Source organism: Medicago sativa, chromosome 8 (assembly GCF_051527215.1).
Source record: "Medicago sativa cultivar Bolivia chromosome 8, Bolivia_mono, whole genome shotgun sequence".
NCBI lineage: Eukaryota > Viridiplantae > Streptophyta > Magnoliopsida > Fabales > Fabaceae > Medicago > Medicago sativa.
In genome coordinates this window covers 83,865,770-83,891,310 of record NC_140756.1, presented here as the reverse complement: position 1 = coordinate 83,891,310, position 25,541 = coordinate 83,865,770, and the positions used below count along the sequence as shown (strand labels likewise).

Below are 25,541 nucleotides of genomic sequence, written 5' to 3'. Positions count from 1 at the left end.
TCGTCCCCGCAATTATATGTCATTTGATTTTTCATCTCTCGAGCTTACTAATCCTCCCATTTCGTCCCTATAAAAATTAATCATTTGAAATTTAGTCCTAATCACGTTTTTTGATGAGGTGGAGAGTCATTAGTCCTTGATGAATTCATACCCACGTGAAAGGACAATAATACCCCTTTCTTCTTCCTCTCCCTCCAAACAATCACCGTACCCCGGGTTTTCGATTCTCTCTTCCATCTTCTTTCCTCTTCTTTTCACGACATCTTCTCATCCTCTTCTTCTTCCTTCCTTCTTCCTCCATTATACCATTTCCTTCTTCTTCCTTCCACTACCACCAACACCATTGATGTATTCCATCACCACCAACACCATCAATCTCAATTATGAATCCAAAGAACAACAACAACAACAACAAGATGAAATAAAATTCAGCAATTAAGATGATGAACAAAACACCTTCGAAGATGAATCCCTCACCGATTCCAAAACCATTACCAACGAGCCATACGCTACAAAGCTTCAATCTTTATCGATTTTGTTCAACAATGATATGTTACGGGAGGACGATGAAGTTCCTTCGTTAATCATGAAAGAGAAAGAAACCCATTTGATTAATGATGATTTTGTTATTGATGGATCTTTGAATGAGTCTCGTACGTAACACAACCACCAAGGAAAGCAATCTCCCCATCACCGACGTCTTCTATTACCACCGGGAGTTCTCCTCCCGAACCATCGGCTACTTCACCCATTTGTCTCTCCTTCCATCTCTCGGTCCACCATCCGAAGCACCGGGACCTTCTTCATGTATGAATTTGTGTTGATGGATTTGGATACAAATTTGGAATTTTGTTTGTTGAAAAAGAAGAAATTTGGGGGTGGAAAGTGTTTTGTGTTGTGTTGTGGATGAAGATGAAACATAAATGAATGAATTCATGGAAGAAGAAGAAGGAAGAAGAGAGAAATTCGTGGAAGAAGATAGGGAAGAAGGAAGATGGAGGCAGGGCAAAATGGTCATTCGCACGAGGCCAGGTTCATTAAGGGCAAAAATGTCATTGCCCCGACCCTCCGATGACGTGTCCCGACAAAAACCATTAAACAGATGCCACGTCACTAATTACCCTCCACCTCGGCAAATTTTTGTAATTAGGATGAAATCTCAAATGATTACTCCATCCGTCCGGAATAACCGACCCATTTTCTAAAAAAGTGTCCCAAAATAACCGACCCATTTCAATTTTCAATACAACTTTCATCATTCCCAATACAATATAACACTAAATAATACTACTTTTATCATTCCCAAATACAATATATTCCACTTTCCCCTTTATTTATACATTTTTCTTAATATGTGTGAAAAACAAAATTGTGTCAATTAAATTGGGACGGAGGTCGTAATATTTACGGGGACAAAATGGGAGGATTAGTAAGCTTAGGGACGAAAATTCAAATGACCTATAATTAAAGGGACGAAAATCATATTTTACTCTTGTGGATACGAATATGTTAGAATGAATACAAATGCCTCAAACTACTAAGCTTTTGGACCAAGGTCTTTTTGACCAAGCATTTATTCCTGGCAGCATAAGCTAACTATAAAATTATAAATACAATCCCTCAAAAGAAAAAAATTAAAAATACAATTAAGAGCTTTGAAAATAAAGCTAAAAATTGTTTGGCAGTTGTTGAAAAAATTTAATTTTTTTTCTCGGAGGAACAAAATACCAAAAAAATAATTTGAGATAAAAATTGAATATCAAATAAAATTATGGAATAGGAAAATATTTTTCACTCGTAAAAGGAAAATGTTGGAGCTATAAACTAAAATAACAAAATACCAAATAAAATTAAGAACGAGATAAAGATATATGGGATAAAAAAAATGTGGTATAATGAAAATATTTCAAGTGTCGACAAGTTTAGAGCTAACTAAAGAAGAGAATGCATAAACATGTTTCACTCAATTACGAGCCTCACACACTAATTAAAGGCTTCGTATATTTATGTAAAACATCTCTTATCTTCTCTTTCAAAAGTTATCTTCTATCTAATTTTTAGGGAAGCCCCTAATATAGACCTTAATTTACAAGGATCATGGATGGACCTCTGCAAATTACTTGTTATTGCCGGGAGTGAATAGCCAAATACCCCCCGAAATTGCAAGGCGCGTCAATTACCCCCCGTAGTTAACGAAATATCAATTACCCCCGAAATTGATAAACGTTAGTCAATTACCCCCTCCGTCAATTTCCTCCATCCAACATGCCGATGTGGCAGCTTAACCGCCCACGTGGCACCGCAACATGGTCGAAAAGGCATGCCACGTCGAGAGGGGTAATTGACTATATTTTCTATTTTTTTTTTTTTGAAATTTTTTTTTTTTGAAATTTTTTTTTGAACAAAAATATGATTTTTTTTTTCCTTTGAACAAAAATATGATTTTTCCTTGCAAATTTATGATAATTGATCACTACTATGAATCTTATTCTTTCTATATGCTAATTTATATGACTAATATATGTCACCGTCATTATTATCACTACTATATAATGTGCTTATACAGAGATAATTCGTCATATAGTTTTGTCATATAGATGTTCTATGCTTATATCTTGTTCTATGCTTATCTTGTCATTATAGGTAGCATACTTAAATGATGATTTCACAGAGATAATTTTGTCATATAGCAAGCATACCTTAGTCATAGATTATGAACTTAGACACTCATGCACCTAGACACCGCAGCACCCGTACACCGCAGCCCATAGCAGAAACACGCCACCGGCCACAAACAGAACTAGCATAACAGGTTCTGTCAAAACATAAGCCCAAATAATTCAAATACGGGGGTTTTTGACCATTATTGATAAACTACGGGGGTTTTTGACACGAACTTGTTGGAACAATAACAACACAAACAACTTAGAACAATAGCAAGACAAACAAATTTAGCATAATTGCCTCTTACATTTGTTTCCAATACACATAAGAAAATACTTAGAACAACAATACATATTTCATATAACTACGTGAACCAAGAATTTTAATCAAAACTACCAACATACACAACAATACTATCATGTACTTCAATAAAAATCAACATGCAAAGCTTCCATTATCATTTTCATCATTATTAAGCCCTAAAGCAAGCTTCAATTCCCCCTCTTGTCCAAATCGAAACACACCATCAATTTCACCATTTCTGAAATTGTGTTCAAATTAAGCTCGAAGTGAATGCATGTTTAGTGTGATGTTGATGATGACTTAAATTGGTGTTTAGAAGCAATTGTGGGAGAAAGGAGAAGGAGTTGAAGCTTTAAGAGATTTCGGAATAATCTTTGTGAGTTCCTAGTAGTTTAGATCCTTCCTTAGGGTGGGTTATGTTAGATTGTTACACGAAATCTTTGATTTGTTGAACAAAATCAAATCATTGTTTTCAATTTCAAAACTCGCCACACAATCAAATACCCCCCGTAGCCAAAAACCCCCCGAAAATGCGGTTTCAATTTAAAAAAAAAATCAGATTTTTTTCAAAAAAAAAAATCAAATATAGTCAATTACCCCCCTATGACGTGGCATGACTTTTCGACCATGTGGCGGTGCCACATGGCGCTTAACGGCCACATCGGCATGTTGGATGGAGGAAATTAACGGAGGGGGTAATTGACGGACGCTAGACAATTTCGGGGGGTAATTGATGTTTCGTTAACTACGGGGGTATTTGATTCACCTTGCAATTTCGGGGGGTCTTTGGCTAATTACTCTATTGCCGGTCACTAATATTTTTGTTCGAGAGTTAAAAGTTGTTTTGTAATTATTATTATAAAAGTTTAACTTTTTTTTCTGTGGTCCTTGTAGTTTGCGAGCACCCACACACACATCACACACACACATTTGGGCAATGTGTGGCCCAGATCTAATGGTATGGTGCCATTAATGGCACCAAAGTATTTCCCGAGTTTGCACCCATGAAAAGATGGGTCTTTGACCATTTTTCTTCACCTTTAGATTAGATTACCCACCAAGATTTATTATGGTCCATCCACACCAAATCTATCCTACGTCAACCAAAACACACTCCATTTTCCTTTTAATGTGCTAAAACCATTTTTCTTCACCTTTAGATTAGATTACCCACCAAAATTTATTATGGTCCATCCACACCAAATCTATCTTACGTCAACCAAAACACACTCCATTGTCCTTTTTAATGTGCTAAAATATTGAATAATAGACGCAATAAGAATCACGAAAAAATAAATTGACATTGTCTACACAACAACTTCACAACCTCAAGTTTTGGCGCCTTCGGTGCTTCACCCGAGTTTACCGATAGCCATGATGCTAGTGAAAAATACAACCCAAAATCACGATAAAGTTTACAACAATTGCTAAATATGACAACACAAAATACACAACCACATTGCTAAATTAACGGGTGTTTGAAAGCATTTTAATTCTCCTCTATTTAATCTTCAAGAATTAATTCATCTTGACAAAGGCTTCAATTGTATATCATAATCAAATCTAACTCAAACCCTTTCTAAGAGAGAGAATTGGAGAGAGAGGTAGAGTTTGGGTCAAATTTGGTGTGGATGGACATAATAAGATTTGATCGGAAAAAAAGTGGTCCAAGTTGGACCCATCTTTTTATAGGTGCAAACTATACTTACGTTTTTTTCTATGGAAAACATATCAAAAAGATGATAGGATTTGAGATAAAGATTGAATATCAAATAAATGATAAAATAGAAAAAAAATATTTCTTTTTACCTAGGATAGGAGAATATTGGAGCTATAAACATAGATAACAAAATACCAAATAAACTATAGAATGAGATAATGATATAAGGTATAAAAAATTTGGTAATAGAATAACTTCGTATGCGTCCCCATGAGATTAGCTCATTTGGTAAGCGATAATGCACCGGGGTTCAAACCCGGACATCCCACTTATTTATTTTAAAGTGAATTTCTCTAGCCACTAGATTACTTGACCAAAAAAAAAAGAAAAAGAATAACTTCGGATGCGGTATAGAATGAGATAATGATATAAGGTATAAAATTTTTTGGTAATAGAATAACTTCGGATGCCTGGAAAGGTAGGAGCTAAATAAAGAATGAAATGCATAAATATGTAAATAATTATAATTTAAAAAAAAAATTGGTACGTAAAAAAAAATCATTTTTCACTAGATTCAAAGCCTCGTACACTAACAAAAAAAAATCTATATTTTAGTAAAGTAACTCATATACCCTTTACAAAAAGTTCATTCTAACTAATTTTTATGTGTAAACGATAAACTAATTTTTTAATACGATCTTTTCAAAATTTGTATTTTGGCCCACCTTCGTTTAAGCGAGAAGAAAAGGCAAAAAAAAAAAAAAGTCCGATAAATCATAGTCATTTGGTTTTTTATTTTTTGTGGTGGCCGGGATTTGAACTCCAGACCTTGCATATAATCGCTTCGTTTATTTGGCCTAACTTTTTTATGGTCTTATATGCTACTTTAAACTTAAATATTCAAATAGGAGCTTCGAAAATAAAGCTAAGAGTTATTTGGTAAATTACAAAAATAAAATAACATTTTTTTATGGGAAAAAAATACCCAAAAAATTATAAAAATTGAGATAAAGACTGAATATCAAATAAATGACGGAAAAGAAAAATATTTTTTCACACATAATAGGAAAATGTTGGAGCTAAAAATACCAAAAGAATTATAGAATTTGAGATAGAGTTTGAATATTAAATAAACGATAAAAGGACAACCGGTGCACTTAAGCTACCGCATACGCAGTCCGAGAAGAGGTCCCACCATTTGGTGTATTGTACTGTGACCTTACCCTGTTTTTTACACAAGAGGCCGTTTCCAAGACTTGAACCCCGTATTAAATAAACGATAGAATAGAAAAATATTTTTTTCACACGAAATAGGAAAATGTTGGAACTATCAATCAATAATCAATAAATCTTACAAAAGATAATAGCCATTTTTGGCCAATTCATCATGTTCATCTCCATTTGAAGTCTTTGCAATTGTATTGTAAGAAACATGTCTTAATGTAGACATTGCAAAAAAAAAAAAAAATAAAGCCTAAAAACGTGGATGTGCACATGTGCATTAGTTGCTTCTCAACAAAGAAAAACACTTTCCAGCTGGACTGGACATATTCTTGCTCTCCAAGTCTCTCTCTCTCTCTCTCTCTCTCTCTCTCTCTCTCTCTCTCTCTCTCTCTCTCTCTCTCTCTCTCTCTCTCTCTCTCTCTCTCTCTCTCTCTCTCTCTCTCTCTCTCTCTCTCTCTCTCTCTCTCTCTCTCCCCCAAGGCCCTTTCTCTTTAAGTAGTATTTAAAGAGTTTTGCCTTGCCTTGCCATCACATTCACTCATCTCTGTCATGCTATAAAACATTGCAAAAAATAAAAAAAAATAAAGCCTAAAAATGTGGATGTGCACATGTGCATTAGTTGCTTCTCAACAAAGAAAAACACTTTCCAGCTGGACCGGACATATTCTTGCTCTCCAAGGCTCTCTCTCTCTCACGCTCCAAGGCCCTTTCTTGCTCTCCAAGGCCCTTTCTCTTCATGTAGTATTTAAAGAGCTTTGCCTTGCCTTGCCACCACATTCACTCATCTCTGTCATGCTAAAATCTATAAATACTAGAAGAAGCTTTGTCACATGCATTGGTGTTCAGCTACAATGTGGTGAGTTTCTCAAAAATGCTTCATTCATATGAAATTCATAAATGTCAAGTCACAAAATGAATCATGATATCTTTTACTACTTCTTTGCTTCAAAGAGAACAAAAATTACTCGGCATGAGTTATATACGAATTTATATATGCACATGTATAAGTTATTGTAAGAAAAATCAAAAACATGTGGATTTTTTAGCCAAATGACTACAACGGCGATAAGTTTTACTACGAAGTATTTCGGAGAATATATTTCATATGTAATTTAGTTGTGTTGTGTGTCTTGTGAGTTTTCTTTCATCTACTTAAATGCGTTTTAAGAAAATATTTCATGTGTCATCCCAAATAAATTGGTGCAAGAATTTATCTAGGAAATTTATAACTTTCATAGTTTTAGTTTGTGATCATGTGTCGCGTAGTGCGTATAACTTACATAGTTTTAGTTTGATGTGATCTTAGTTAAAAATCTGTATTGTTTTATGAATTTGTTGTTGGTCGTAACATTTAATTTAGTAATCATGATCGAATTACTCTTGAAAAAAAATTGTGTATTTGTTGTTTATTTTTGTATGTGAAAATTAATCATCATGTTGTGTATAATCGGTCAAATGTATTGGATGCATAGTTGAATTTTGTGATAATACAATGTCAAACCTACCCATGTTTTTTTAAAAAAATGAGTACCCTTAAAGCAATCTAAATAATTCGTTACTCCTATGATTTGGAAAATACTCAATGAGATAAAAGTTGGGTTTAACTTTTTTAATGGTTTTTACCTCCTTTTACAACAGTTATGAACAGTCAAATTTTTCAAAAGCTTGGTTGATGGATCATACTTAAAGTGATTTACCGACTTACTAACGATTATGAACAATAACAATAACGGTAATAATAACGGTAACGATAACGATAACAGACACTTTACAAAATCTATTCTATAAATACTCCACCTTTCTTCGTGATATTCACATCATTATCAAAATATTTATCAATGACTTTAAAAATTGCTCAATGTTTTATTTTATGCATCACCCTCTCTGTCATTGATTTGCTCCTTATTAGTATTATCAAGGTTGAAGAACAGGGAGTGTGTTTCGTACGAATAATTATCTTTATCGTTTTTCCATTATTGGGCTTGGCTTGGGGTACCGTCGTCTCTTCTGATAGAGAGGGATTAAAATATGTCATGGTCTTTGTGATTGTTGGTGTTGAATAGGATGGTATTGTTGTGTTTGGTTTATTCGGTTCGTGGTGTGGTGAAAGACTCGGGATAGTGAATGAAATTTCATTAGCTATCATCAAAGTTGTTACGACGTTATGTCTAATACACTTTTTGATTAGTCTTTAAAGTTGTGTCCAGGTTAGTTATCATTTACCGTAAGGTATGTAGTCCTTAATCCATTGCAATTTATGTTCCTAATTCATAATATTTATATAAAGTGATCTAATTATATGTTGATTTTGTTGTCGCTATGGTATAATACTCATTGCCATTGTTTCACATTTGTCGTCATCTGGCTGTATTGCTGAAGAAAGATTGAATGTTTTGCCAATTTAATCGTTACTTTTGTTTATGAGGACTAAAAACGAAATTGACTATATTTTTTAGGGACCAAACATTTATTTAACCTAGAAAAATGAACATGTTCTAGGAGAAAAATTATTGTTGCATAACACGTTTGAAATAAGAGAATTAATGCAAGAATATTACGTAAAAAAAATACATAAGTTTTAGTGTTCTACGCTTTGTGTCCGTGTGGTGTGCACATCGTTTAGTATGTAGTCTGTCGTCAGCTGTAACGCACGTAATATTAATTTGTGATCATGTGTCATGTAGAATGTGGACGACGTGCGGTTCAATGTCGATCGTTTTCCACCCGTGCGACGCACGGGCAGAACACTAGTAAATATAGATAACAAAATACTGAATAAAATCAAGTACGGGATCAAAGTAGACACCAAAGTATCTGTACAAAAATTCACTCAGATTGTTATTTCTTAATTGAGTCCCCATTGTAAGTTTGAGTCATAATAATGAAATGGAATGGGTGATTTAATATTTCTGGCAGAACACCTTAAACCTCCAATGGTATGGCAGATTCAAGTTTCAAACGGTTTAATCGGACAGTTCCAAGAATGTATTCTGGTAGCTCAGCCTCTTCTTTTGCCTGCAAATATAACATCAGTCAATATCTGAAATATATGAAACACAGTTGATGCATGAAATGACATGCACCGCGAAGCCGAGGATATAAAAGCTGCAATCCTTTTGCATGTTATTGCTATAATGAAAGGATGTACAACAAATTCAAAAGTTCTGTTGTCTGCTTATTTTTGTTTAGGCTAGATACAGGACTGTAAGAACTAGAATTTCTGTGTATTTTGTCAGAGAGGGATATTGACCCAATCAGTTCCATCCATTCCCTCCTAGAAATATTTAGGATTTGATGTAATTAGTTTTTCCTTTTTTGTATTTATAACATAGTTATGGTATTTGGTCAGAAAAAAAAAACGTAGTTATGGTATGTGCCCTTTGTATAAAAGCTAAGCCATCTTCTTGCCGAATAAAAGATGGAAAATGTTAACAAGTGCCCTAAGGGCATTGTTTAAGCATATAAAAGTAGCAACTTTTGCATTGGAAATTGTACGGTTATGACTTTAACAAGTGTTTGACTTGTATTTTCAAAACATAATTTCTTTTTGTAGGTTCCTTAACAATACCCTTAGGGCACTTGTTAACAAGACCCATAAAAGATAACCTGTGGATATACGGTACTATACATATTATGATGACGGATATAATTTGTAAAGAAAAGGAAAGAAAAAACTTTTGTGAAGATACAATTAATATCTCTTCACATATTAGTACACGGGAATTCCCTTTATATATGATTATGAGCTTGGTGCCAAATAGAAACCATCGATACAATTATATCCCGTAGTGAAATTAAGGGTAAACAGACACCCTTGAAGAGCATCCTTTCTGACCAATAGACTTAAGAGTTGCATAAAAACACAGTTCCATAAAATCACAGCTTCAATATTCTCACCAAATATCAAGTCTATATCAAAAGGAACAAGGGGATAGTTTGTCCAGAAAAATGATAACCAGAGGCAGAAAGACACAAACCTCTATCAAAATGGCAAGGTCAACGACTAGGCTTGTAACATATCCTAGCACAAGGCCAATGACACCTCTAGCTACAGAGGATGATCCAATATCCACGTCAATCTGCATAATACAAAATATTACCTTGAAGATGTAATTTTTTTTGACATATGAAAGTGTAATTTATTGCACAATAAATTTCTTGTAAACTAAAGCTCGGTTCAATGAACAACTGGCATGTTATTGCACACAATTTCAACGAAGTTGAATTGGGAATTTACAACGAGTAGCAAAATTCAAATTGAGAAAACAAAATGAATGTCAAAATTTTTATAAGCAACAGCATGGAGCATGCAATTCACACGGGATACCTAAAATTAAGCTGATATTTATCCATTTTATTCCAGCAATCCCAATCTATTCTATATTACACGGTCCCTATCTGGTCATAAACAAAACCCCAGACTTGGTCTGTAAGATGTTATGCATTGTTGCAACTTGCGTTCACTCTTTGTAAAGGTGATCCTTCATTGTTCAAAGTTCAAAGTATTGCTCATTGTGTACTAGTCTAACTCCTAGTAAGTGTAACAATTTATAAATCCAAGTCTTCAGAATAACCAATTTCAGATTCTCTCAAGTTCTCTCTTCAGTTTTATTTCTCTTTCTATCATTTTCTCACATCTACTCTAGCCAAAGTACAACAGAGAAGAAAGGCCTAGGTAATATTACCTCCAAAAAGTTATCTTGTCTGAAATATTTACAAGTTACAGCTTTCCCTAACAGGCAAGCTTTGGTTCCAACTGCTCTCTTAACCATCCAATATCCCTATACCCAATGAAAAATATTAGCTACTCAAAGCCGTAAGACATCAAACAGGACATATATATAACTTTTCATCGAGAATCGCATACCTCAACTATACTTGGAATAAGTTTGAATCTCGAGTCCCGGAACACATCACTTCCATCAACAAACTTAGCCAACAGAGATTTTTTATTTATTGGTCTGTCAGCTGCATAGTATAGAACCAAACTGTAGTTTGGTTTAGCAGGAACCTGATAATTGAATATATGAAGAGAAAAAACATTAGAAAATTTCCACGAGAAACTGGTTTATACACATAAACTGTAATTTTCAGAGAGGAAATCATACTTGCTCTTATTCCTATGGAGTCATACAATGCTAGAATATAAAGGCCGAGTTGGTTATGAAATACCAACCAATCTACTTCATTTTGGGAAATTACAGAGGGAGAAAATAAAGGATAAAAACTGGGACTTATTCCAATACTAACTAATCTTCCGAACAAACTTTTACACCCTCCCAAAAAAAATGAAAATCAATCTCTGTGTTTTGTCAGTATATGAAAAGTTGGATTGGATGCAATGAGTAAGATTGCCTAATTATCACAATGAGATTCTTTGATAATCAAGGACCTAAGAAAGAAAATCAATCTCGATGTATTTTGTCCGTACATGAAAAGTCGGATTGGATGCAATATGTAAGATTGGTTAACTATGCTTTGATACCATTTCAAAAAACTATTTGATAATCAAGGACCTAAGAATAGTTTTTTCAACTCAAAAGTCTTACATATTTAACAACCTTTTGCAATGATGTGTATTGTAAGTGTGTGTGTCAACAACAACAATAATAACATCCATACCTGCAGATTAACGACAAGGATAAATGGAAGCTTTTTGCCGACTTCTGACTGAAATTCAGATGGAAAGGATTAGACAGTGCAATAATATAAAAATTAACAATCTCAAAATCTCCAGTTTATGGTTTCGGAAATCAAGATAAGTTTTAGCATGCACTGTATTAAAAGGCTTAAAGAGAAATAAAACAGCATTATTTAGGCATTTGCAGAAAAGATACAACTCAGAACGAGTGTTTGCTCGCCGGAGAAGACGAGCCAACATGCAGAAGCGGCGTAGGAAGCTCCATTTGACCAGAGGCCTCCAAAACAAAGGGAGATTCTACTGATACCAAGTTAAAATTCCAAGAATCTCAAAGATTCTGCGAGAGAGTTGAGAGAGATTCAGAGTGAGTCTGTGTGTTGTTTTTGTATTTCTCAAAACTGAATTGATTACTTACAACAGTTAGCGTCTATTTATAGATCATCACATCACTTGCTGACCTAACTAACTTTCAATTAGTTTGTCCCTATGTTCTAGGGGATAGTTCCTAGGTTGTAGGGATTAGTTACAAGGGAAAACATAGTGTAGAGTTTGGTGTACAGTAGGTACAGTGGGATTTAAGCTTAATATGGGGCATTTCAACTAACTGAAGGTTAGTTGAAGCTGTCCTCTAATACAGCTTTGCGAAAAATGCAAAAAAAAAAAAAAAGGACGTAGAAGGTGAAAAGTAGAAGATTTTCCATGATTGAAGAAACCTAAGGGTTAAGAGAATTGAGAGAGATCAAAAGAGATATCTTTGAAGATCCGATTTCTGAAATTTGATATTCTGATTCTTTGAATGAGAAAGCTTAACATCAAAGCCTAGATTTTGATAAAATGCGCAAGCCACTGACAGAACAATCCAGAGATCTGTACCAACTAACTGAATAACTGCTATTGTAAGTTATTCAGCTAATACTTAACGAACTTAACACTCTTGGGAAATACATGCAAGCTATGAGCTACAAGGAATACAAAAATATAACAGTATATTGGGAAATCAATTCAAATTTCCAAATAAATTCAAGTGAGTAGAAATTTAAGAGGCACATTCCAAGAGATGGCTGAATGTTTCTCCGACTCTTGAAAAACTCTACCATCTTAAAAAGATGTTACTTGGAGAAATGAGACGATTAATATCTACAAAGTTACATTCATGAAAGGGAGTCACTTTCATCTCCAATAAATAAGAGGACTTTCAAGAGTTGAAACATCCCCAAACATGTCCAAGAGAGGAGGATTATGTGAGCGATCACTCGTGGTGTGAGATATATGTGTTTATCGTTCCCTGTAGCTCAGGAGTGGGGTACTCGAGATTTAGGTGAGTTACAATCCTTATAACCTTATTTGAGATAATAAATACATTTTGTTGGAACGTTTCCATGGATGTAGGTAAGAAGTTCCGAACCACATGATTTTTTGTGTTCTCCATTAGTATCTTTGCAGTGTGCTTATGTATGCTCACTTGTAAGATCCTTCTGTGGGTAAATTTAATGGTGTGCACTGATTTTCCTAACACAGCACAATATACCATGACAGTTGCTCATACAGAACAAAGTACTCTATCTTCGCTCTACAAACTCGGGGTGTTTTCTACTGAGAACTAGGAAGAACCCTGAGTTTGACTTGAATATTACAAAAATATGAGTTTGAAGAGGGGCTAGGTCTGCATATCTGGAAGCTTTCCTTTAGCTGGAATGTGAGTCACAAACAGTAAATATTGAGACTATTGCAGGAACTGAGAATTGTGTTATTTCAGTAAAAGAGTACCCCTTTTACAGGAGAAGGTACACCGTCAACTCCTCAAATTACGGAGCGATGTACTCAAATAAAATAATCTATATTAAAATAAAATAAAACTGATACCAATGGTAAATTGAAGGATGTTCTAATATTCTTCGACGGTAAAAAATCTAACTGACACGGAAATCGGGGCCTAACTCATCCTTACAAAACCGGCTTGTACGGTGAGGAGTGCCTCCTCTTTATACACTCTTCTCAAGAATCCTATCTATCCGATGTGGGACTAAATCCCACCCGAGTGTTGGCCGCTAACACTAACACCTTAGGCACAACGAGAATATCCAGCTCCATGTATTTTGTTTGTGTCAAACCATGGATATCAAAGAAGCACAACCACACAGGAAATATATGATATGCCATGTAATAGCTAAAAACAGTGAAACTATTTCTTGGAATAAGGACTTAATGAATGCTAGAACAAACACGCCAATTTTTACATTAAATTATTGTTTATGCAGCAGTAGGAACATGAGAACTTCAATCCTTGGGTTAATTGATGGCTTAGCAAAATCATTTAATAATATTTATGAAGCAAACCGAGCAGCTTTCCCCAACTATACTTTACAATGATATGCTTAAATATTAAAGATGTAAAATCTTGAAAATTTAATGTTACCTGAACCAAACACCTAGGATGCAGGGCAATTCTATCTACAGATTTGTTGACTGTAAACCAATCTACTGCTATGAGCTTAAGAAGAGGATCTCCGCCAACTACCTGCATGACAATTTTTGTTAATGACAATGGAAAGTAAATTACAAGAATGTAACGAACATTCAACCGAGTCCAGGTATGCTCCATTAACCATCAGCTCCGGTAAATGGAGCTGATGGTAAATGGAGCATACCCGGACTCCATTCAACCAGTACAGAAGAAAGCAACATATGGACAAAAAATATTCAAAAGTAGATAAAGATCTTAGTTTAAAAAATGTAGTTCTAAAATTGAGATTGATATAAGAATTTGCAAGAAAAAGGGAAGAGTTTAAATGACCGATGAACCTAATACCCCTCCATTACAAAGAATATAGATAACGGTAAATTTGAAGGAGATTGAAGCACATGCAGACTATTACAGCATTGCTTATCATCCCTTTTTAAAAAAGTTTTGTTGTCCTTTTCCCTATAGCTGAATAACTTAAAGGGTTAACTTACCTTAGAATTATCTTTAAGATAGTTCTTTCCTCTAATCATAAATCCTTTTCCACTAGGAGAAGTCCAACAATTTGTGTCATTGTCATCCATTCCTTTGCGCAAAGAACCATGTATGTCGTTTGGATGGATTGTGGTAGGAGTGACCCGAGGATCCAATTCTTCGCTTAGATCAGGAGCTGCTTGCAACGACCAGGCATATAAGACTTAAATACCGAATGAAATCATGAAATTAAGTAGCAGCATGAAACTCTAACCAGTTACTTACAAATGATAGAATGCTTTATTTATTTTCACTATTTAGGTGGATTGATCAAAGGTATTATCATGAACCAACTATCCCAAAAGCTTAAGTAGTAAGGTGAAACACGTGGATAATTTAATATTTAACAACACTTCTGACAGAATAGCCCCTTGGCCAAGAGTCATGGATAATGTACAAGTCTAACCTACCCTGTGCTGAAATTTAAGGTCCGCTTACTTTCTAACAACATTTTCAATTTTCCCTTTATAGGTGGGTGGCTGGAATGATGGATATGGACTTTCCTCTTTAATTGTGATAGAGAGAAGATGGAAGCTAACTAGAGAGAATGCATTTCTGAAAGCAATGAAAATATTTAGGATTTTTAAAATTATTAAATTTATTTTTAAAATGCATTTCAAAAAATTTCACAATGCCTTCTCTAATATTTATTTTTAAGTTGTAAATGGAAACTTAACTTCAGTTAAGAATAATGGGGGTAACAAGGACCAGACTCTAGACCGCATGGTCTAAAAAGTATAACTTCATAATATTTGTATAAAAGGCGAGAGTGCAGTCATTCGGGATACTTGACAGAGCTCTAAATTGAAGATTAAGAATCCTTAGATAACAAGATCGGAAAGAAAAAAGGAACATAAGTGCAAAAGAAAGTACATCAAATCAAAGTAGCATTCATATAAGAGTATTGTTTACTGAAAAAGTTACTATATGCAATTGCTGATTGTTCTAGAATTTTCTAGAGCTGTAACTAACTGAGATTTGTTCAGTTAGTTACAGTAGTTATGTTACATACAGTTATTATAGAAGGTACAGCTAGAACAGTTCTATATGAACAGCTTAGGTGGAATCCTTTGTAACAGATTAACATTAACATATCTCAGTCTCACTCATATAACAAATAATATATTACCATATTACTGTGCACCCAAAGTGTATTCGTAAAATGTGTTTTTATCTTTATGTTGTTCTAGTATTTGAAAAAATATAGGTATGAACAAGCTTAATCATGAGCATGAATATGAGTAATTAGTAAAAATATTGTGTTTTGTCCACCTTAACTATCCTTTGTTTTCATGGTATCTCTCCCTAAATAACTACTATCTCAAAACATGGTATTACATACGGTAGAAACTCTTTAAATTAATACTCGGTAAATTAATAAACTCTCTAAAATAATAAATTTGTCCGGTCCCGACTTGGGCCAATGTAAAAAATTGAAAAACTCGATAAAATAATAAGATAATAATTTTTTAGGAGATCCCTTTATAATTTTCGGTCCCAAGAAAATCATAAATTAATAATTCATAGAAACCGAAAAAAATATATTACACTCTATTGAAATATGATTCAATAGTTGTACGTTTTCCTTTAAAGTTCAAAAGTCATTATTGATTTCCAATGCATATGAACACAGTAGTTACTAATTTATGTTGAGTCCCAAGGTTCGCTGCAACATAATTCTAAGAGGCATAGACTAATTTGCCTTTTTGTTTGGTATGTATAGTATAATTACTTAAAAACTCTTTAAATTAATAATTATTAATTTATCGATAAATTAATAACTCTCTAAATTAATAAATTTCTCTGGTCCCGACATTATTAATTTAGAGTTTCTACTGTAGATATCAATATTTGGTCTGCTTTTATTTTTCCTAAACCAGAAACAGATATGTTCATAATCGGTTAGGATTTTGGCAGCCGATCGGTTTTCCTTGACCTTCTAAAGGTATTTTTAAGTGTGTTTGACACATCATCAAAGTTTATTCGGAAAAAGCAAATATGTTCATTGGATAGTCTTACATAGAACCAACTATTACAGAAAGTTACAGTAGCTTTGGTCCTTTAACCCTAGCAAATACCAAGCAAACAAAGGAAAAGCTGACCTGCAGTTCGCTTCAAAGCTAAGGTTGCAATTGCCCATGAAACATTCTTTAGTTTGACTCGACTCCTGATAAATTGGATAGGATATTAAACTATAGAACTTAACTAAACAGATACCTTTTCTTCATTTCAGATCAGTCACACACAGACAACAGTATTTTCTATTGTGAACTTCTATAGTTGATAAGCAGAATTGACCAAACCTTTTGATCATGCTTCTCATCATCGCCACTTTCTTCATCCGATGACGATGATTCAGCAGCCATTGCATCATAAAACTCATCTTGTACTTCATCTTCATATTCAGAACTGGAAATGGAAGCATCAGATATTTTGGAGTGAACTATTGTGGTGGCATTTTCTTGGTGGAGAGCTGGATTGGCTGCAATGTATTCCTTTAGACCTGAACCATTATTTTACATCATCTATTTAATGCCTCTTTAATAGTAGTCACATACAAATTGTTCACCATTAATCAGGGATTTCAAATCCTTGTATTTATTATTGTATATGTAATATTCAACGTTGTTTAATTTGAAACACACAAATTCACTCAAATGGTAGCTCGTTTTTACTCTCAGGACAACTGTAAACATCAAAACATAAATTACTTCACTTCAAACTCAATTTTACAAAATCAAGTTCATTCATTATTACTTTTTGAAAACGCTCGCCCAAACACATACTACAAGCTATTAGTTTGGGCCACATACTTTTGATAACCTGAACTGCAAGCACAAGACACTTCAGAGATATGTAAGCTGAAAAGTGAAAGCTCAAATACTTAACCTGCCACTAGGCACAGTAATGTGTAAGGAATGCTGCTCTCAAATTTTGAGCACCGTTTGTTCTTCCATCGATTCCAGGATTCAGAATGTATCTCCAAAGTGTGGGTCACTAGACATTTTGGGCTATTTGATCCCATAGGTGCGTTCAAATTTCTGATCTCCCATGTAGATGCTACAGCCAGAATACAAAACATGCAAAGATAAAATTAGTCAATGATCAATGCCCAAAATACAGACGTCAGTGGTTCAATTTTCTTTCTTCTAATCAGTTTCTAGATAGTTCTTAGACTAAAAAAGGTCAAGAGACATTTCCTACCATAAGCAAACAACCAAACTATTCAACCAAAAAGAGTCATCTTACGATTAATTTTTGCACGTCGATAACCAGATCTTTGAGGCTTTTTCTTATGTATAGCTGGAAATTGCAAGATTGCTGCATAAATAAAATACAGATTACTTCAGCAAAAATTGAATACATACCCAATAATCACTAGTAAATTGGTAATGACTCATACTAAATGTTTCAACAGCCGCCATAGCAATACCAGACTTTTGTACTTAAAAACCGATAACACGTTTGCAGCATGGGCACCATACATATGCACGCATAATACATGAAATTCACTTTTTTAGTATTATTGCAGTTTGATGGGTATTTTTATAAACAATAGAAATAGGTGGATGTACAATATCATATAAATATAGTAAATAAGGTAACATTAGACGTCCTATTTATTATGTAATACACACAGACACATTCACTTGCTTTCTCATTTTATACTTTCTCAACAAGTATTATGTAAGAGTCTCGGTTTCTTGAAAATTCAACAGGAAAATGAAGGACATACGAGCAAAGAAAGTAAATGAGCATATTCTTACTGTATGCTCCATCTTGTCCACGAAACCATTGACGAGAGAAGACAAAATCCTGCTTTGGATGCCACCTGGGTTAAGTTTAAAAGGTAATTCATGAATAATATTCAAAAAGTAAAAGATGCAAAAACAAATTAATAACACAATAGGAGGGAATACAAAGAAGTGAGGAAATAGTAGCTATTTTGTAACCAAAATTTCATCACAACTATAGCAAAGACCGAACCTAAAACTCAAATACACAGCCAATACGTAAGCGGAAGGCCAATATGAAGAATTCTACAGAACAGATTACAGACGTCAAAGTTAATAGGAAAAATCAAATTAGCCTTAGCTACTCTGTGCAAATTTCCATCAATGAAAGATCAATGTTTTGTATATACAAATGAGAAATGATAGAAATTTAAATGTTACAGAACAGAACATCCTATCAAAGAAATCCAGTTGCAATTATGTTATGATTTGTGAAATTTGAGAAGGTTAACATCAATTGATTACCGGGATAGATACTTAGGATCATATGTCCCGTAAACAACATCATAGTGTCCATCATAAGAATCTACAAGCTCTAAGTCACAAACTAACATATCCCACCTGCAAAAAATACAAATTTTAAGAGATTAAAAGCTCATCTAGTTATCTGTTTGTATTGTATGTATTCATTGAAAATTGTAAAAACAAATTTTGTTTTAAGTTTTTTCCTGTTTTCAAATATTGTATAGAAAATGGTAAAAACAAATTTTGTTTTCAGTTTTTTCCTATTTTCAAATATTGTATAGGAAATGGTGAAAAAAATCTATGAAAATTGGAAAAAGTAAAACAAAATGACATTTTTGGTATTTAATAGTGAAAATGAGAAATGGAAACAGTAAACATTTTTTCCAAACTAAGCAGACCATAATTTTCCTAATAAGTTACCGAAAATTCTCAAGAAATTTTTAGAGGTTACGTACTCATATCTTTTCAGTCGTTCAGTGCTGAGAAGTACTTCAAAAACAGTATCTGCAGTTGCATCAATAACACCGACAGATTTTGCAAGGACACCCTTACCATTCTGCAAAGAACAAAAAAGTAACACGGCAAAAATTAGTTATATCATAATGAATCAAACCACTAATCTTTATTGCTTTAAATGTGACAGAAACATATCAAGGCATTTACAAAATACTTTCCTATTAACATTGTGGAAAAATAAAAGCCACTTCATTCTCCACTAAAAGGACAACAGTATACACAGAGGTGTACTTCTACAGTATAACTATGAACAAATACCGCTATTTGAAAATTTTCACTGGTAAACACAATTCCACAAGTTCATAGGAGGATGAAAAGAAAACAATTTTAGAGTTAACCTTTCAGGAGACGCAAAAATGGATTGAGGGAATTTCAGAATAGCCAAAAATAAAAATCTCCCAGTTTAATCAGAAAGGACTTCATTACCAACAAGGAAGGAATGCAGAAGTTTCTAAAAAAAAAAAAACTACAGTAGAAATGACTATCTGAGGGGGAATAGCTGACCACACAATTAGTCATCTATGTTATAACTATGAATGATTGTTGTGGTTAAATACACTGATGCACCAGAATAAATCTTTGTTAAGCAATTTATGCTGTTCAGGTTTCAAAAACAAAATATCGACAGAGTAAAACAAGTTGTGGGTAATAAAAGAATCAGCAACAAGACAAACATTAACTCTCACATCTCCTGTTAGAATGACAGACATGAGTGGAAAGCTTATTAATTTTCAAGATATGTTTAATGATATGTATCACCCAGGAGCCTCCCCCACCCAAATAAGTAAATTTTTATACATACCTTGTGATCAGAAACATCCTTGAAAATTCTTATTCCTGAAACCACAAACAAAATGTATCTAGAAGGGTAAGGATATATTCAACTATTTTTTTTCTTCTATCAAAACTAATATGAACAAGAGCTACAAGTAGGAAAAATCATAAGCAAAACGATTATTGTGTGTGTTAAAAGAGTCTAACAACCAAATCGTGCAGCAAAAAGACAGATCATACACAACTACTCATGCTTCCATGTCCCAAATAAATACTCCCTCCGGTCACATTTATAAGCAAAAAGTAACTTTTTAGGTTCATTCAATAAATAATGTATCTGGTCTATATATAGGTTAGATACATTAGTTATTGAATGAACCTAAAAAGTTACTTTTTGCTTATAAATGTGACCAGAGGGAGTAATGATTTTCTTCCTTTGTAGAGTTTTTTTTACCTTTTTTTCTTTCTCTTTCCAGATAAATGAATTTTTTTTAATGGGAGAATAAAGTAAGAGAGCAAAAGAGGTGGGAAAGGACCCTCCAAAACATTCCCCTTGAATTGATTGATTACCCCTAGAGTACTATTATTAGTTTAGAGTACTGGCCTTCACATCATCCTCTATTCAGACCCAGCAGTTGAAGTAATCGTGAAAAATTAAAGGTATTTAATTACATATTTGCTTTCTAACAAAAACAAGGGCCTTTGTAATTACATAACTAAATTCTAACAAAAACAAGAGCCTTTATAACAGTTTATATAGACCCTTAAATTAAAATATTTTATCAACATTAAGAGATCACTAGAAAGAAAAAAGGGGTATTAGAGCAAGAAACCACCACTGTCTAGTAATAGGCTACAAAATAGTGTATGTTTATGACAAGAAAAATACCAGCCACAGTATGGACACATTTCCATTGATGTGCTTCAACTGTGTCTCCACTATCCCCTTCAAACCTGTCTGGCCTACCAGCCAACTTTGATGATTGCCGTAACAATGTCTCCGGGCCTTTCAAAAAGATAGAATAAGAGTAAGTTAAGAGAAGCACAAACAAGAGTAAAAAATTAATGCAGCAACCCCAGAATATAGCACAATCAGAAAAGAAACTTGTGATTCCTTCCATAAATATAAATAACACAGAATCAGAACCACACACTTTCACAACTATCACTACATAATTTCAGAACCACATTGGCTAAGATGTGCAGCGGATTATGTTATCCAATGTAAAAATTCTAAAAACAAGTCAGCATGTTAATTCAAAAAAAGCAGTCCATGATGAATATCATTGATCAAACCATATTTTTACCTTGGCCAATTTTTATTAGCTTCCTTAGTCCGTGGGCATACCGCCTCACTCTAGGCCGATGTCCTTCAAGATTGATCCTTCCAAAACATAAAGAGCGATGATATGTCAACTTATGATAAATCATCTATTAAAAGGACAACCTAAAAGGCAGAACACCTAATAATGAGTTCAACAGCAACTATCCAGGTCTTTTGTTAAGCATAACTCAAAAGTCATAAATATATTAACCTGAACAAAAATATTTAATTGTAAGCAATATTCCTTAAAATTATCATTGATCTTGTACTTCGCAAGTATAAAAAGGAGGTGAGAAAGAAGAAATGGAAAGACGATAGAAGGTGCCAAAAGCATTGCAATTCCCTACTAACATGTATGATATAAAAACCATTATTTATTTTTTTGAAAATATAAAAACCATTATTAATCATTTACCAATCCACATTGTTAATAAGCATTGCAATATTCCTTAACTAATGCTATTATATCAGATATGAGCATGACTGCATTTAAGATTGGGGAAATAAAGCATACTCGGCCTCCATGTTTAGTCTGTCTCTGGCACTACCACCACTTGACAATTCATACTCGGCCTGCAAAGAACATATATCCAGTAAATTAAAATTGTACGTAGATTAGAGTAAATACCTTATAGTTTCATTCATGACAAAACAATTCTTTCAACCTATGGAAAAGCCATAGAAAATTTTGTAATGGGAACTCCAAATCAAACCCCCTTCCCCCAGAAATAGACTTCCAATCTCAATCAGGCTAAGGGTGTAACAAATGCAGCATAAGCCTGCCTTCCTCTAGTTATTTTCGCATACCTGTTGCTTGGCATGATCAAATGCTTCCATCCATCCCCGGGCTTCCCCAGCTGTAGCACAAGCAATCTTGATGAAAATGGACAAGAAAAATAATTAATTCTATGCTGAAAAAGATTGAAAGAACAATAACACCCATGGTATTGGGGGTTCATTAAATTCTAAAAAAATAGATGCCAATACAGACACAAAGATGCAGACACATTTGCGTGCTAGTACGATTGTTGAGTGGAGAAACTGTATCAAACCTTTAAACGGGAAAATTCAAGGGTAAGTTTTATATTATAAATTTCAAATCCAGGAACCTAGTTAATCATCTTGATGGCACTCCTCGCAACAAGTGTGGTAATATTTATGGATTACCACACTTGTTATCGGTTTTAATCCCTGTGATAGCATCAAAGGATTGTTCAAAGTACGGAACACTAGTTGTAAGTTTTTTTTTTTACTAGGAAGAAAAATAACAATTTGGAGTGGTTGTTCAGAGAAGTTGTATGTTGGACTTAAATTGGCTTAAGGAAACACTCTTGGGCGGCTATTGTTTCTTCATAAGAACTAATTTTATCGACATTTCTTGCTTTGGAATTGCCCATTAATTTGATATTGTGCTGTAGAATTTGACACATCTTTTTTAGCAAGACCCTGAGGTAAGAAGTCCTCACACAAGCATTGACTTGGCCTTGCCACAAGGTGTTTTCAATGAGTTCCAAATCCTGCAACTTTGGGTAAAGTTCGCATAGATGGATCTCAATTCTCAGTCTACAAGATGAGACACTCATTGTGGTTTTTGCACTTAGTGTATGCTGGGATGTTAACGAATTACAACACTGGCATTTAACCTGAAAAATGCAATGGGATTAAAGTAATGTAAAACACTCTTAGTTAAAAAACTTATTGTGCACATAGTGCTTTGGAAGGGTGCGGTGTTTTTTATTAACAAAAGTTGATTGTGCTTTTTTAAAATGATTATCAACACGTAGCAGCAAATTTTACAATAGAACCTTATGCTTCTGTTTTATATTTAGTAGAGTGTAATAAGTGACAAATTGATCAATCTTGGAATTCTTCATAAGCTGCATTAGTCGTTAAAAAACATGCTGCAGGGCAATGAACTTTCAATGACTATAAAAAATTTATTAGAATAAGGACTTCAAAACTATAACTTACTTCTCCCTTTCTGGCCTCATCTAATCGATTGTAAAACCGTAAAACATAAAGATCCTGGGGAAGAAGACAAAAAAAATACTTAGCTTCCATCAAATTTAGAAATGAAATGAAATGAAAATGTTCACCCAAATCAAAAGATATTGTTCCGAGTTTCAAACAGAACATTCCATTTCCATCAAAATGAACATACAATCAGTTTAGTTTGGTAAATGCAAAGAGAATAGTATGCAAGAATTTTACCCCATCGTTGACTTTTCGGCGACCTAGCTCCTCCACCATTAGTGTGGGGCCAACAACTCCCTTCCTAATCGGTTTCTGCACATAGGAAAATTTTAACAATAAGCATTTCACTGTTATAAAAAAATAATAATAATTTTACTTTTTGACTAGAAAAAGTAAGAGATAGTTAAAAAAAACAAAAACCAGTCAACTAAAGAGAGATTTGGAATTACAACAAATTTACAAGCAAAACATTTGAAAATAAATAAAAAACTGAACTATACAATTATGAAAAGATAACATGATTGAAGCAAGCAGAAGTAACTGAAATGTTCCGTAAGTTCAAATCCGCAACGCAATCCCCTACTTCTCAGTAAGTATTTGTATGTGTAGAATGAAAAAAATAACTAAAACCGACAAGCGTTTTGATGATAAAATAGTGCTATTAAGAAGTAAAGCAGAAATTAAAGCATTAATCAGTGGGGTAATTAGAGGTTAGTGGTGATCTAATTAATCTGAAACAAACACTTTTTTGGAATTTAGAGTGAATGAATGTAATTAAGAGTAGAGTAGGCAATGAATGAATTAGTAGAACATACAATGGCAGGGTTTTCATGAGGATCGCGCTTGTACATGGAAACATACTTTCCTCTAATCAAAAGAAAACGAAGATGACAATACTGACGACCAATGGAATTGACTCCTAAGTGATATACCCAACCGAAGCTACTTCTCTCCGATCCTTTGCTACCCGATTTGCTCAACTCCGACGACGATGAACCTGCTGCAATTGCGTCCATCGCACGCACGAACACCCACACTTAATCACTTATTCTTCTTCTTATTCCCTCTGCTTCTGCTTCTGCTTAATGCATAATTCAAATGTGAATATCATCAATTATTTGGCTTTATTTATTTTTCTTGTGGGACCCACTTTTGGTGAAGATAGTGAGGTCACTCACTCCCACTGGTTGAGGTTGAGGTTGAGCTGACCGTCAAAGAGGTAGTTTAATTGTCATTAGTTAGTACACGATGCATGCCACCACGTTAGATCCCTCTTACGTCGTCCACTTGGAGATTGCCACCTGTACAAGCTTTTTTCTTCTTTTATTTTGTCTGCATCTATTTTTTTTTGGTTTTGTAATGTCATCTTCAATCAACTTCAAAAATGTTTAATGCAGTCAAAACTTATTTAATGCACCACAAAAGTTAAAATTATTATTACTATTACTTGTTCTTAGTAGTAATAGTAATATTTAACTTATGGACCAAGTATTGTAGTGATGTAGTAACTCTCAATCAATTACTAATACCACCTTAAGGACGAAGAAAACAACATAATGACATAAGATAAAGACTATATAGTTCATGACTCGTTACCAACAATAGTTCGTGAAATGAGATTTGAGATACAATAGTTCAAGACTCGTTTAAAATTAAAAAAAAAAACTTTGATCTTATTGTAAATTATTTCTCCATTCTTTAAAGTTTTTGAGTTAGTTTGCTCGATCATAATCTAAAATTTAGTATATCAATAAATTATCTTTAGGATTGGCCTAGTCTTTGTCAAGATAATGGGTTACATAAAAAGTAATCACTATGCCAATTAGTTGATGACTTTTTTTTTTTTTTTATAAATCATTACTACATGACTTGTATATGCGGTGATGTAATTTAAAAAAAAAAAAAAGACTTTGGCGTCATGATTGCTCGTAATGACTCAATGATAACTTTTATATTTTGACATATGCAACACTAACATGTACTATTTGATGAATAATACATCCTCCGGTCACTATTAAATGATGTATGTGGTCTATAATAAAGACCATATGCATCATTAATTGAATGAATCTAAAATGAAAAATTTTGCTTATAATTGTGACCGGAGGGTGTAGTTACTAATATAAATTACGACCACTAGTTTTTTCGTGAGAGAAACTCCAACTTCTCTAAATTCTCTTTCTTTTTCACTCATCAAAATGGGGTGG

General features: G+C 33.7%; 1 protein-coding gene across 1 annotated transcript; it reads right to left on the bottom strand.

Moving 5' to 3' along the window:
• Positions 1-8,608: 8,608 nt before the first annotated feature.
• Positions 8,609-24,436, bottom strand: LOC146902393 (ENHANCED DISEASE RESISTANCE protein (DUF1336)). The gene is made up of 22 exons (XM_085732706.1): positions 24,150-24,436; positions 23,572-23,646; positions 23,332-23,385; positions 22,168-22,233; positions 21,875-21,933; positions 21,344-21,420; positions 20,926-21,042; positions 20,065-20,099; positions 19,202-19,302; positions 18,747-18,842; positions 18,255-18,319; positions 17,737-17,808; positions 17,377-17,547; positions 16,786-16,990; positions 16,590-16,651; positions 14,448-14,623; positions 13,909-14,010; positions 11,474-11,521; positions 10,719-10,862; positions 10,537-10,632; positions 9,829-9,930; positions 8,609-8,866 (listed from the first exon to the last, which is right to left on the bottom strand). The coding sequence occupies exons 1-22, from the start codon at positions 24,348-24,350 to the stop codon at positions 8,774-8,776; spliced, it is 2,217 nt and encodes a 738-aa protein (XP_085588832.1). The 5' UTR covers positions 24,351-24,436; the 3' UTR covers positions 8,609-8,773.
• Between the last annotated feature and the right edge of the window lie 1,105 nt (positions 24,437-25,541).